The 13792-nt window shown below is 34.4% G+C and overlaps 1 protein-coding gene and 1 long non-coding RNA gene across 4 annotated transcripts; both read left to right on the top strand.

Annotated features, from left to right (window-relative positions):
- Positions 1-1305: 1305 nt before the first annotated feature.
- LOC102610077 (disease resistance protein RPV1-like) lies at positions 1306-7230 on the top strand. Of its 3 annotated transcripts, none has more exons than XM_052438224.1 (7): positions 1306-1976; positions 2160-3264; positions 3635-3946; positions 4061-5145; positions 5219-5827; positions 5942-6228; positions 6498-7230. In XM_052438224.1, the coding sequence occupies exons 1-4, from the start codon at positions 1513-1515 to the stop codon at positions 4103-4105; spliced, it is 1926 nt and encodes a 641-aa protein (XP_052294184.1). In that variant the 5' UTR covers positions 1306-1512; the 3' UTR covers positions 4106-5145; positions 5219-5827; positions 5942-6228; positions 6498-7230. The 3 variants fall into 3 exon arrangements, with proteins under 3 accessions (XP_052294184.1, XP_052294185.1, XP_052294183.1); XM_052438225.1 differs by having other exon boundaries at positions 6571-7230; XM_052438223.1 differs by having other exon boundaries at positions 5942-7230.
- Positions 7231-7648: 418 nt separating this feature from the next.
- On the top strand, positions 7649-8774 carry LOC127901263 (uncharacterized). Its single transcript, XR_008053408.1, has 3 exons — positions 7649-8252; positions 8480-8561; positions 8719-8774. It is a non-coding gene; the product is annotated as an uncharacterized LOC127901263 (long non-coding RNA).
- Positions 8775-13792: the final 5018 nt, after the last annotated feature.

Raw genomic sequence — 13792 nt, forward strand, 5'->3', positions numbered from 1 at the left:
TTCCCCTCCATTGCACTCTTTTCCTCTCCTCCCCTTTCTTAAAACCAAACACCACCTTAATGTATAGATTGCAGCGAAATTGGAAGCAGGGGCGGATGAAGAATGAAGAATGAGGATATGAACAAATTTGGAAGGTAAATTGATAATGATGAAGAATGAAGAATAATGATGGAAGTTTTTTAGTTTTTTCTAAAGGTGTCGGTTGAAAGAAAAGTAATAATAATGGATGGCATTTTCATAATTAATAATTGATGGTATTTTTGTAATTAACATTAATGACATTTTTCTTAGTTTTAATCAAATTAATTGATTTTTTTTTCTCTTTTTATACCGGGCTGCAGCCCGGTATAGCCCACTAACAAATCCGCCCCTGCAAAAGTATTTCTTTAATAATTCTTCTTTGTCTATGCTTTTTTTGTGTCTTGTTTGATTTAATTTAAATCTTCTTTATATGCTACTTTGAAAATTTGGTCTGATCATCAGTTTTCGAAAAGGATTTCCTATGCTGCTTTTTAAGAGCGTTGGATTTTAGTTTAGTGGAGAAAATGAAAAGCTGATGCAGAAAGATATAGGATGTGTTTGACAGGTTTAAGAATCTAGCAATAAATTTATTAAGATTTATGTGATGCAATCTTGCAGTCAGGTTTAGGTTTTAATGAGAAATGTGCACTTTAATAAAGTACAAAAATAAATTATTAAGTTATATGATTTAGGATATGTTTGGAACAGTTACTCTATCTTTATGTTTTTATTTAAACTCATGAAAATTTAGGGGTGGAGCAGCTGCATTGTGGTAGCATAACTGTCTGAAACACACTCTTAATAATATTATACCTATTGAATTATTAAATCATATAACTCAATAACTTTTCTGCATTAATAAAATATGAAAACTCCCGCTAAATAATTTCTACAATGTGATTGTCCTCCAGAGATGCGTTTTATTAGGTGCTTTTGCATTTTCTTGCTACGAAAGGACCCATTGTATATTACTGCTTTAAATTCTTTTGAATCCATCGCATTATTGTGTTATCTTATCCTAGCTTTATGCGTGCTTGACTAGACTTGGGCTTAAGTGGACAATTTATTCTATGTTAGAAATAACTCTGCTGTTTCCCTATAGAAATTTTAACTTCATTATAATTTTCTCAATAAAGCAGCGAATTAATACAAATATGAGGTACCTAGCTCACATTAGCTAATAGTGATTTTAATTAATACTCACTTGTGGAGCACCTTGTCTGTACGTGCTATCATATTTTCTTACTTTTGCTTTTCCTCCATTTTTCTAAAAGAACAAAACATATGTCCCATCATGCATCATGTACATTACAGCTTTTCTTTTATTAGTAAAATTTGCAAAATATCCTAGGAAAGCTCCAAGAAATTTTCAAGGAAATCGCATGGAAAGGAGGAAGTAAAGGATAGTAAGGTCGGAGCAGCGAAGTCTTCCATTTTGCTTCACATCTCTACTCTCGAATTCTTTGCTTCAGTTGTCAAAAAATTTGCTTCATGGCTTCATCTTCGTCTCAAAGAAAAAATGAGGTCTTCCTCAGTTTCAGAGGGGAGGACACTCGTAAAGGCTTTACCAGCCATCTAGCTGCAGCTTTAGATCAGAAACAAATACAATTCTTCATTGATGATGAAGAACTTAAGAAAGGCCATGAGATTTCCCCGGCCCTCGCGAATGCAATTGAAACATCAGATATTTCGATCATTATCTTCTCAAAAGACTATGCTTCTTCCAAATGGTGCCTCAGTGAACTTGTCAAGATTCTTGATTGCAAGAAAATGAATGGCCAAATTGTGATACCGGTTTTCTACCATGTAGATCCATCTGATGTGCGAAAACAGAGTGGGAGTTTTGGAGAAGCTTTTGTGGAGTATGAAAAGAACTTTCCACATAAGGTTCAAAAATGGAGGGATGCACTGACTGAAGCATCAAGTTTATCTGGATACGATGCCACGGAATCCAGGTAACTCTTAACTCTATTTCTTCCTTGTATTCAATATTATTAGAACCTTTTTCCTTATTTTTTTTTCCGATAATCATTTGCGACCTCTGTTTTTATCAATAAAGAATATTAATGCTTTATAGCCTAGCTTAGTCCGTTTTGACTCATCATTGCTTTATTTTATATCTTAATAACACTTACTAGACCCGAGGCGGAACTTGTGAAAGAGATTGCTGCAGATATTTCCAAGAAATTGGAAGATATGTCAGACTCAACTGATTTAGATGGCTTCGTTGGATTAAATTCACGAATTGAGGAAGTGAAATCACTGCTATGTCTCGAATCTCGTGATGTTCGAATTGTAGGAATTTGGGGCATGGGCGGTATCGGTAAAACAACCATTGCTAGTGCTGTTTTCCACCAAATTTCTAGGCACTTTCAAGGCAAGTGCTTCATGGCAAATGTCAGAGAAGAATCAAACAAAATGGGAGCAATTCATGTTCGAGACGAGGTTATTTCTCAAGTATTAGGAGATAAAAATCTTAAAATAGGAACTCTCGTTATACACCAAAATATTAGGAAAAGGCTTCGACAGGTGAAAATGTTAATCGTTCTTGATGCTGTTCATGATGGATTCACACAATTAGAAAGTTTAGCTGGAGAGCTAGATAAATTTACCACTGGAAGTAGAATCATCATAACTACTAGAGATAAACAAGTACTTGATAAATGTGGAGTGAATTACGTATATGAGGTCGAGGGATTGGAACATAATAAAGCTTTTGAGCTCTTTTATAGAAAAGCCTTTAGACAAAACAATTACCCTCCTGATTTTCTGGGGCTCTCATTGGAGGTGGTGCATTACGCCCGTAACAATCCGTTGGCTCTTGAAGTTTTGGGTTCTTCCCTTTATCAAAAGAGCAAACAACAATGGGAAGATAGATTGCACAACTTGAGATTGATTTCTGAACCTAATATTTATAAGGTATTGAAAATCAGTTATGATGAGCTAAATTCAAAAGAAAAGGAAATGTTTCTTGACATCGCATGTTTCTTCAAAGGAGAAGATTTAGACCTGGTGACGAGGATACAAGACAATCCTATATCCGTGCGTCATGGACTAAACAATCTTGTTGGTAAGTCACTCATTAAAATATCACGTTGGAACTGGGCCAACCGGCTACAAATGCATGATTTGCTGCAAGAAATGGGTCAGACTATTGTATGCCAAGAATCTGTCAAAGAACCAGGCAAACGTAGTCGGTTGTGGGATCACATCGACGTCTCTCGTGTCCTAAAGAAAAATAAGGTAAAAAACTATTTATTTGACTTTTACAACGCGAGGCGAGATGCACCATTAATTTTCCTTTATAAATAGGAGTTTTCAATAAATTAGATTAACCAATTATGGAATTTGAAAGCTTGTGAACTAGCATGGGTTATGTTGTGGTGTATGAATTTGTTTACCTTTTATGTTCTCAGCTTTTACACTAAACTTTGGAGAAATAGTTAATTAAATAATGATTCTATTATAGGAACCCACCAAATAAACACTATATAGATATGTTTAATAAAAAAATTACTAAATTCACATTTTATCTTCAATTAGGGCTCTTAATCAAATTTTCAAAAGTTTTTGTAGATTTTCTTCTTACTCATTCTTTGTATGTGTTTGTAAGGGGACCGATAATGTTGAAGGCATATTCCTTGATCTATCCAAGATAAACGACCTTCATCTAAGTTCTCAGGCCTTTGCAAAAATGTCCAATCTCAGATTGCTTAAATTCTATATGCCTGAGCACGATGGTGTTCCAGTTACGAGTTCTAAAGTGCATCTTAACCGAGGTCTGGAATATCTTCCTGACGAATTGAGATATTTTCATTGGCACGAATATCCTTTGAAAACACTACCATTTGATTTTGATCCAGAGAATCTTATTGAGCTCAGTTTGCCTTACAGTAAAGTTGAGCAAATTTGGGAAGGAAAAAGGGTATGGCGCACAAATACTAGAACATTAAATTTTTCTTTCTTTTGATAATACATAATAAATTATGAAATTTAGAGGTACTAATTTAATGTAGTCTTTATTTATCTTTTGGTACAGGAAGCTTTTAAGTTAAAATTTATTGATCTCTATCAATCCCAATAACTCATTAGAATGCCAGACCTAGCAGAAGCTCCAAATCTCGAGAGAATAAATCTTTTGAATTGTACAAACTTGGTCAGCGTTCCCTCATCCATCCAGAATTTCAATCATCTCAGTATGTTGTGTTTCGAGGGCTGCAAAAGTCTAAGGCCCTTTCCAAGCAACCTCCATTTTGTTTGTCCAGTAACTATTAATTGCGGTGGTTGTGTTAATCTCACAGAGTTTCCACAGATTTCCGGGAGCGTGACAAAGCTAATTTTGTGGAAGACTGCAATAAAAGAAGTTCCCTCATCAGTAGGGTGCCTAACTAATCTAAAAGTTTTGAGTTTGAGTCAGTGCCCAAGGCTGAAAAGGATCTCAACTAGCATTTTAAAATTGAAATCTCTTCAAAATCTTTACCTTATTCAGTTCTTTGACCTTGAGAATTTCCCAGAAATTTTGGAGAAAATGGAATATTTAAATTACAATGCTTTTGGAAGGACAAATATCAGAGAGCTGCCTTCTACATTTGAAATAGGAGAATGGACTGAAAGTCAACTACCGTCCTCTGTTGCAGATACAAATGATCTTGAAGGGTTATCGCTATATTAAGGAACTATGCTTTAAATGGCTGTCTATCCTCACTGGAATACTTAGATCTAAGTGGAAATGACTTTGAGAGTTTACCTGCAAGTATCAAGCAGCTTTCAAGGTTCAGAGAACTCCGCTTGTGCTATTGCGACAAGCTGCAGTCAATACCAGAGCTCCCACTAAGTTTGAAATGGTTAGACGCAAGTAATTGCGACCGACTCCAAACTTTTCCAGAGATATCATCATATCTGGAAGAAGTAGATGCATCCGTACTCGAAAGGCTATCCAAACACTACCGTCGTTTACATGACTATTCGAGATATTCGCCGCGTGATTCGTCCATTGAGTTCTGGTTTAATAATTGCTTGAAACTTAATGAAAAAGCAAAAAACAACAATTTGACGGATACACAACTTAGGATTCGACATATGGCAATTGCATCATTGCGACTACCTTATGAATTGGAAGTACTGGTACGCTATTCTCTCTCTTTTGCTCTCTCTCTCCGATCTATTACATCTGAAATCATTATTTTTCATTTTACAGGAACCCTGTAAACTCAGGGGTTCTGCCATAATTATGCCTGGGAGCAAAATTCCTGAGTGGTTCAGTAATCAAAGTTCAGGATCTGAAATAACCCTGCAACTGCCCCATCATTGTTGTCAAAACTTAATCGGGTTTGCTGTTTCTTTTGTTCTTGTACCGCATGAAACGAAATGGGATGGTTTTAACATTGGCGGTAGATGCGACTTTGAAATGAATACTCTCTCTGGAAGGAAACATGTTCGTGGCTGTTTGTTTATGAATAATTATAACGAATTCACAAGTTATTCAGATCATGTCGTGGTTGGATTTAATGTCTGCGGGGTTCATTTTGGGTTTCCAGATGATAACCACCATACAACTGTCTCATTCCAGTTCGACTCATTTGTATACGTGGTGAAACATTGTGGAGTGTGTCCAGTATATGCAAAGCCTAACGACACCAAACCCAACACTTTTACTCTCAATTTTGCTAGCCAAATTTCAAAATTGGATGATATGGCAAGCACAAGTCGAACTTCTGATGAAGAGGAACTGGTACCATGTCCCAAGGGAATTTGAAGAGACGACCAAATCAACACAACTTAACCATTGAGTCGCTCGTTTTATTCAGTAAGTCCAAGGCTCCAATTGACTCCCTGATCATTATTTAAGGTGCATTAATTAATTACAACTTGTATTACATTTTCTTTTTACCTTACCATTTCTTGTTTAATTTTCTTTCAGGATGGTTTTGTATATTACATTTGATTGGTTTACTCTTTTATGTAAAAGTATAGATACCTTATTATAAATAACGGTGTCTACGTTGGGTTCTCCCACATCTGTTTGTGAAAGGGGCTGGTGGTAACATTGAGTTATCTCACATTGATTGTGGAATAGGCTCTTGGTGAGTTCATAAGTGTGAGGGAAAACCTTACATCTTCAGCTAGCTTTTAGGGTTGACAGAAGCCGAAGACCACCTGTCAGTCTATAAGTGGAATTCAACTCTTCAACATCTACTACATGAAATTGTAAGTGTTTTTAATTGTATGCTTCTGTTTTATCAATTTGAAAACAAAAAAAATTGTGTAAATTGTTATGTCAGTGATACTATGCCTCCTCTTTCTTTTTAGATTTTAATCATGAACCATAAAAAGCTTCCAAAATGCTTAGGGAGCCGAGGCATATATGAGGGCTGTTTCAAATGAATTCATTTTCCTTTTGTTCTGAGGAAAATAAGCATTTAGAAAATACATTAAATTGAAAGCATTTTCTTAAACATTTGCAAACAAAATTTAAGGTCTGCTCGTGAAGTCTAAATCAAGGCATTCAGTCATTGCTAGCTCATTTGGTGGTTGCTGGTGGCTTGACAGCTTTTGTTTTTGGGGTTGTATCTATACACTATGAGAGCTGTTTGGTGGCACGGATGAGCTTCAGTAGCTTCAGATAAGTTTAAAGAGCAGAAAACCTAGAAAGACTTTTGCGGCAAGCAATCTATTGAAGGCTTTTTCTTCTGTTCCTTAGTGTGTGAACATGCATGAATCAAGCTGTTATTTTGGCAGCTCAGCAAAATACTGTTTTCGACCTTTGTATAAGCTGGTGACCAGAGGGTGAAACCTGTGATTGTCATCCAGATTTACTTGGCCACTTTGAGAGTTCTTTGCAGATTCACATTCCTTGTAATATTAAGAGTAAGCTTTTATGGTTTCCAGGTCGAGATAAAGCCATCTTGTAGTGTTGCTCCTGCGAAATTAGTTTCGGGCTGAATCACGTCAATCCTCTGTTTTGTTGATGCTGTTAGTCTTGACTCTGAGTCTCTGATTTCCAGTTGTCTTTGTTAAAAACAAAAGTCGGGATGAATTCAGGCATTCAAGCTCTATCACAATGCGATTAGAAAATCAAATCTTTCAACCCACATTCTGGTAAAAGGCCAAGCTCTGACTTATAATGCTGTTGAGAGTTATGCATATGTTGTAGTTTAACATCAATGCTACTTTGTAGTTCTTTAGAATTAAAGATGATTTATTTTAGAATTTAATGATAAATATCTACTATAACTGTTCGTTGAAAAAGCAATTTACTACTTAGAAAACATATTAATTGTATAGGAGCAATTCTGAGAGTCAATTTAATAATTCCTTTAGCATGAGTCAAGCTTTTTAAACTAATTTATTGAAATATGAGTCACCTATTTGAAGCCTTAAGTAAGCATGCAGAAAACAAAAATGTGAATAAATCACTAAGAAAGAAATTATATTAACTAGCAATTCCACTCTTAAGAAAAAGAAAAATACTGTTTGTATGTCCTCGCGTCTGAACAGACCTAAAGAAAACTAAAACCGTTACGACGCGCCAAAATTAACTGTTTTAACTGATGTTTGACTAACGCTGACATAGTAACCATGTGCGTCTCATGTGCGATCGGCATGGCAACTCAAATAGACCAAAACAATTAAATTGATGATAAATTGATAATTGAGCAATTTTCTTGTCTGGGTGATGAAATAATTGAATTTCTGGGTTATTATTTTTTATTTTAAAATTTGCACTTTTATGATTAAATCTAAATCATAATCTAAAGATTCTGCATCCTGGAAAGATGCTCCACAAATGATGATTGTTTTACAAGTGGGTATTTGTTAGAATTAATTGGTTGCTTTTTCAAGTTTTTGCTGTCTTAGTCACGGTTGTTCTAAAGATTGTCATCAAGATGTTTGAGAAAATGTCAAAATGACTCATTGCCAAAAACTTTTTTTTTTGGGGGGTCTTCTCGATTATCGGGGCTGTCTTGTCTGATCTTTTTATGTGGTTTCTCTGATCTTACAAACAATCTAATGAGAAAGCTCCAATAATTTCATAGAAAAATTATTAGATGGGCAGAAAGAAAAATGCTGAAGAATGTATTACTCCTTTCTCCACATGTTTTATTCTAGTTCTGGGGAAGCTTTTGCTTTGCATGGAAAATATTTCAAGGAAATGTTTGAAATGGCTCAGAAATGAAGGGAGGCTGCATTGACAAAAGCATCCAAGTCCAATGGGATTCCAAGAAAGTTAGGTAACTCTTATCCATTTACAAATGGGAAATTTATATACATCTCGGGTTATCAGAAAAGTAGATGTAGAAGGTGCTTATCGGATGTATAGAGTCTCATTAAAAAATCTCTGATGCCACGTCCCTTCATGTGAAAACTTAGCAGTACTCAAACTTAATTTTGTCAATTGCAGATACAAAATATCATGTTTATTATCACCATTGTTATTGTTTCACTCTTACTTCTGCAGTACTCTGCCATTACATAATTTAATGGCAACCCCCTTTTCGCAATATAATGATGTTACTAGACACCACACAACTAACTCAGAGGTAATTTCTGAACAGTTAAACAACTACATTTTATCAAGGAAAGCATAAAGCTATTGCAAGGCCACCATGTGCTATTGCATTTCTACTTTGCAAATTTACCTTTCTTTGCATCAATTATTTCTTTCTTGACAGCTCCAAATTTTTGTTGATTTTGTAGACAACAAAATAATCACAATATACATGAACCCATGCTTATTACTGCTTTTCTTTTATTGTCTCCCATCTCTCTCTCTCTCGTGCTCTTAACGTTACTGTGTTGTCATTGTTTTGGCATTATTTATGCATGTGGTGGACTTTACTTTCCATTTTGGGTAATTTGTGTCAGCGTCAGAAAAGACTTTGTTATTTGACAATAAAAATTTTAACTAGTTTATATCACTACTGATTTAAGTGATTTTTAATTTAATAGTTACAATTTAATGATATATTACAATATGGAATCTGTTAGGACTTTAGAATCTAGAAATATACTTTAACTAACAATATTGTGGAGAAATTTAACCATATATCACATTCTTGCAGTAAGGGAAAAGATCCGATATATGTCATCCAAACTATGACCTCAACCTTAAGGCAGGCAACAAAAAACTACTGAGAATTTGAAAATAGTAAGGTTAGGGATTCGAATCCCAATTAACGTGACATTCATTTATTGGATAGTAGAATATTAATTTTACCAATTATGAAATTCACTATCCACTGAATGAATGACGCATAACAGTTAGGAATAAACTGTTGGGATCTTTAACATTATTGATTTGGGGAACTACTAATACATATTAAAAACTCAAGGCCTTAATTTTTTTCCCTAAAAAAGGGGATTAATCTCGGTAAAAAAATTCATGAATAATAGGGAAATGGGTAGAGTTATTTGAACCCACCAAATTACTCAATTAAATCCACCTTTGAATATAATTTTTAATTATTAAAAAGCCCCTAAAAAATTTTACAATTTTGGATAATAAAATGTATAGAATAATAAATCGAAAAGTATTAGGTCTTAGGAGTTCAAATTATGTTCATACGAAAATGTCAAATCAAAAGATATTTGTCTAGATAAAAAATACTGAACAAAATATGAATTTGTAGTTTATTACAATTGACATTTTGATTATTAGTTTTCTTATATTCTCAAAATTTGTTATGCAAAAAATATATGTGCTACAAAATACAATATGAGTCCTAACTAAAGTCCCAAAAAAAAAAAAGAAAGAATAAAAATTCATGGCAAGTAACATCATTATCGTGTGATAGGCATATATGGTGTAATAGCGTTCATGCACTTTAATAAAATGCGGTAGAGTGATTATTTGGTGAGGGTTCTTTCGCTTTATTAAAGTGGAGGAATGCTATTACATCATACGATGTACCAATATAATGTCTATTACACTATTACACCACATAATGTAATAACGTTCCCACATTTTAATAAAGTGTCGTAACCTGATTATGAAATATATATATATATATATATATATCTCTTCTCGAGTTTACAAACTTCATTACTGCTTCAGTATTTTTTATCTAGACAAATATCTTTTCATAAAGTGTCGGAACCAATATAATGCCTATTACACTATTACACCACATAGTGTAATAACGTTCCCACATTTTAATAAAGTGTCGGAACCTGATTATGAAATATATATATATATATATATATATATATATATATCTCTCTCTCTCTCTCTCTCTTCTCGAGTTTACAAACTTCATTACTGCTTCAGCATCAAAAGACTTGGATAAAAGTGAACATGAAAAATCATTAAATTTGAGGCCCAATAAAAAGCTCGAAGCCCATGAAGACAACTTCGTAAATCAGTCGTTGGGAGTGGCGGTAAAATTCAGGTGTCAAAGCACAAGCGATGAAGCCGCCCTTCGTCGTGTTTTTCATCCTTTGCAGTTTTTGTTTTATAAGGCAGTGTCTCTCTTTCTTCAATTTTAGATGCATCTAGTTTTATGAGAAAAATGGGTTTGTTGCTTCTGAATCTAATTAATATGCTTGGGTTTTGGTTGATATTGTTTCTAAAGACCGCCATCTAAGTGCTCGATAAATTGACTCAGTGGTAAAACTAGTTGTTTCGTAGTCGGACTATGTGGTTTCCTCAATTATCGGGGTTATTGATGGGTGTCGAAGCCAACAAAAATAAATTCCTACTCTAAATAAATTGTGTATAGTGATTAAGCAGGGTCGTGTCCACAAAGATTGGTAATTATTTAAATCCTTTTAAAATGCAAAACATAAAATGGGGGTTTTGTTGACAATAATAAAAATCAAATTAAAATAATAAGAATGCAAATTAAAGTTGTAATTCAAATTGGAGAAAGCTCTGGTTCAAGGAATTAACTCAGCTTGATTCGACTACTGATCATTGATTCAAATATAGATTATTATTACTTATGAATAGACCGGTTATAGCTATTGAGACCCTCTAATAGCCAATCTCTCCTTAACTAGTCGATAACCAAGGTACGACCGTTGGTTATTTCCCTAATCAATGGACAACCCAAGATACGATCATAGGATTTAATCAATTGACAGCCTGAAAAACCAGAGAGACCCAAATCCTAATCAACACATATGATGATTCATTTAAATTAGATTGTTTATTCTCACAACACAACTCTCTGCTATGTTATTTGTCACAAACATTAAATTCTTCATACGATGAATCCTTTAATTGACAATAGATTAAGTTGATAATTAAATAGTGGCCAATTACCTAATTAACAAACATAATCATGAAAATAATTCAGAGAATAAACAAATACTCAAAAAGTAATAAAACAATTAAAGCACAAGAAAGATCTCACAGTAGTGATGAATCAAAGCTTCATTATCCTTCAACCAGAAAAATAAGTTTAGTTCTTCATAGAGAGAAGAGAAAAATTAGATCTAGGGTTTCTTTCTTTGTCTCCAATCCCAAAATCCCCTTTTCACAATAGATTCCTCCCTTAAATACTCTCTCTCTCTTCTCTTTTAGAATTCTATTTAAAATAAAATACTAATATTTGAATATTAAATTCGTAATTACAAAAATAACCAAAAATACAAAACACGTTAAACTAAAAACTGCAGGTCCGCAGTTGACAGCACGCGCCCACGCCTTATCAACAAAGTTCTTCTGACGCTCATAATTTCTCCAAGAGAACAATCATCCTTAAACATCATCTTTTAGCTCAATTTTATCACCAATCAATAGAATTGCACCTACAAAAGTAAAACACAAGTAAATCATTATTATTAAGTGCAAAACATAGATATTAAGGGAAGTAAACAATGCAAAACTAGTGCATAAATTGCACTCTAACAAATTCCCCCACACCAAGATGATGCTTGTCCTCAAGCATATAACTCAAGATTAATCTCAAATCTCCACTCAATTCTCATCTCAACTCATCCAAAAACAATTTTAAGCAAGCATACTTCAAGAAATTAAGTCGATCAACATTCGAGAGACAAAGATTTTAAAGCATAGAACTTCATAAGATAGAATAAGAACATTCAACCACCAAGATGATCCATTCAAAATTCAAGTGCAACAAGATTTAATAGCCCTCTCAATAACTTCACTCCATGCACTCAAAGTGTTTAGGGTGTCATTTATTCACTCAAATCAAATCAAAGAATGCTATTACCATAAGCTTGCTCATATATCACATCTCAATCCACAAAACATGAATAAAATGCAAAAATCTAAGGGTCTTAAAAGGGTTGTAATGGGGTTAAATAGGTGAAATGAAAAATAAATGTTTACGAAAGAAAAAGAGATCAAAATGAGAAGAATGAACTCATTGAATGAACTTATGATATCAAAATACTTATTTCTACTCAAGTCACCAAGAATGTAAACATTTCTTTTTCTTTTTCTTTTTCTTTTTTCTTTTTTTGTTTTTGTTTTTGTTTTTTTTTGATTGATTTTTTTTTGAATCAAACAAAAGAAACGAACCTTGCACAATTTAATTCAAGCATAATGCTTGTTGATCTAATTGAGAAACTTTAATACAAGGTAGAAAAAGTAACAAAATATAACCACACAATGAGTTCAAAAATCTCCTTAAATTGAGGCTCAAAAAGAAGAAAAATGGTTAAGTCAACGGAGAGAATTAGATGGGTAATGGTTAAGGCTCAAACAAAGGTAGCAAATAAAGGTCTTCGGGAGAGAAAAAAAAATGCGAGAATAGAAAAATGGAATATGGTTTGCCCTTATCATTTTAATGCATAAAATCCCGTAATGTGGCTTCAACATGCATAACAAAGCAAGTTCTAGAATAAACAAACTAAGATTGATATTCACATAACAAAAATATTAGAGCAAAGTGGTTGCTTATAGGCTCAAATCCTCACAAAGTTGGTAAATTTGCCATCAAATCATGTACACTCTTCAAATGAATCAACCATCAATAATGGTGTAGAATGAGAAGAAGGTATGAGTGATATATAAAAGAAAAGGTAAAAATGATAAGAAGTGAGAAAGACGTATGTAGTAATATGAAAAGTGAAAGATAAAATGTGAGTGATGAAAGAGTATGATAGAATAAAAATAGATGTAAATAATGTGAGATAGATGGGAAAAGAATAGTGAGAGATAAAGGAAAAGAAAACTAATAATATATAAAGCATACTAACTCCAAAATCATTTAAGGATGAGTAGAGTGAAAACAATAATTCCAGACATCAATAATGCAAAAATCCCTCCCCCACACCAAGAACTTACATTGTCCCCAATGTAAGATAATCAAAGCTCACATAAAAATTAAAGCGTAAGGATAAAAGATTAAAGGCAAAAACTTCCCTGAATTGTGAGCTTTGATCCTCATAACGTCTATGGGCTTGGCGGAAATGGTGGGGTAAATCCCACACTCTCGAAGTATGCGGCCAAATTCTGCTCCATCTTGTCACGAATTTCGATTCACGCGGCTGGAATGTAGGTCGTAGGCTGGTTGCGGACTATTGCTGCTCGACTGGAGCTTGCGGGTACACGGCTGCTGGTTCAGTTGCGCGCGGATGGGACTGATGCTGCGAACTGGTGACGCTGGATCTGCGTGCTGCGGTTGTTGCTGCGCGCTGGGGGATTGCTGGTGACGCTTGTTGCGTTGCGTGCTCGGGCTGGATCTACGCACTGCTGCGTTCGCGTTGTGTTGCGCGCGAGAGCTGGTTCGCACTGCTGGTCTGCTGCTGCTCAGCTACGTTGCGCGCAGCTGGAGCTGAGAATCTGGGTTGCTGGGGC

This window comes from Citrus sinensis, chromosome 3, assembly GCF_022201045.2.
Source record: "Citrus sinensis cultivar Valencia sweet orange chromosome 3, DVS_A1.0, whole genome shotgun sequence".
NCBI lineage: Eukaryota > Viridiplantae > Streptophyta > Magnoliopsida > Sapindales > Rutaceae > Citrus > Citrus sinensis.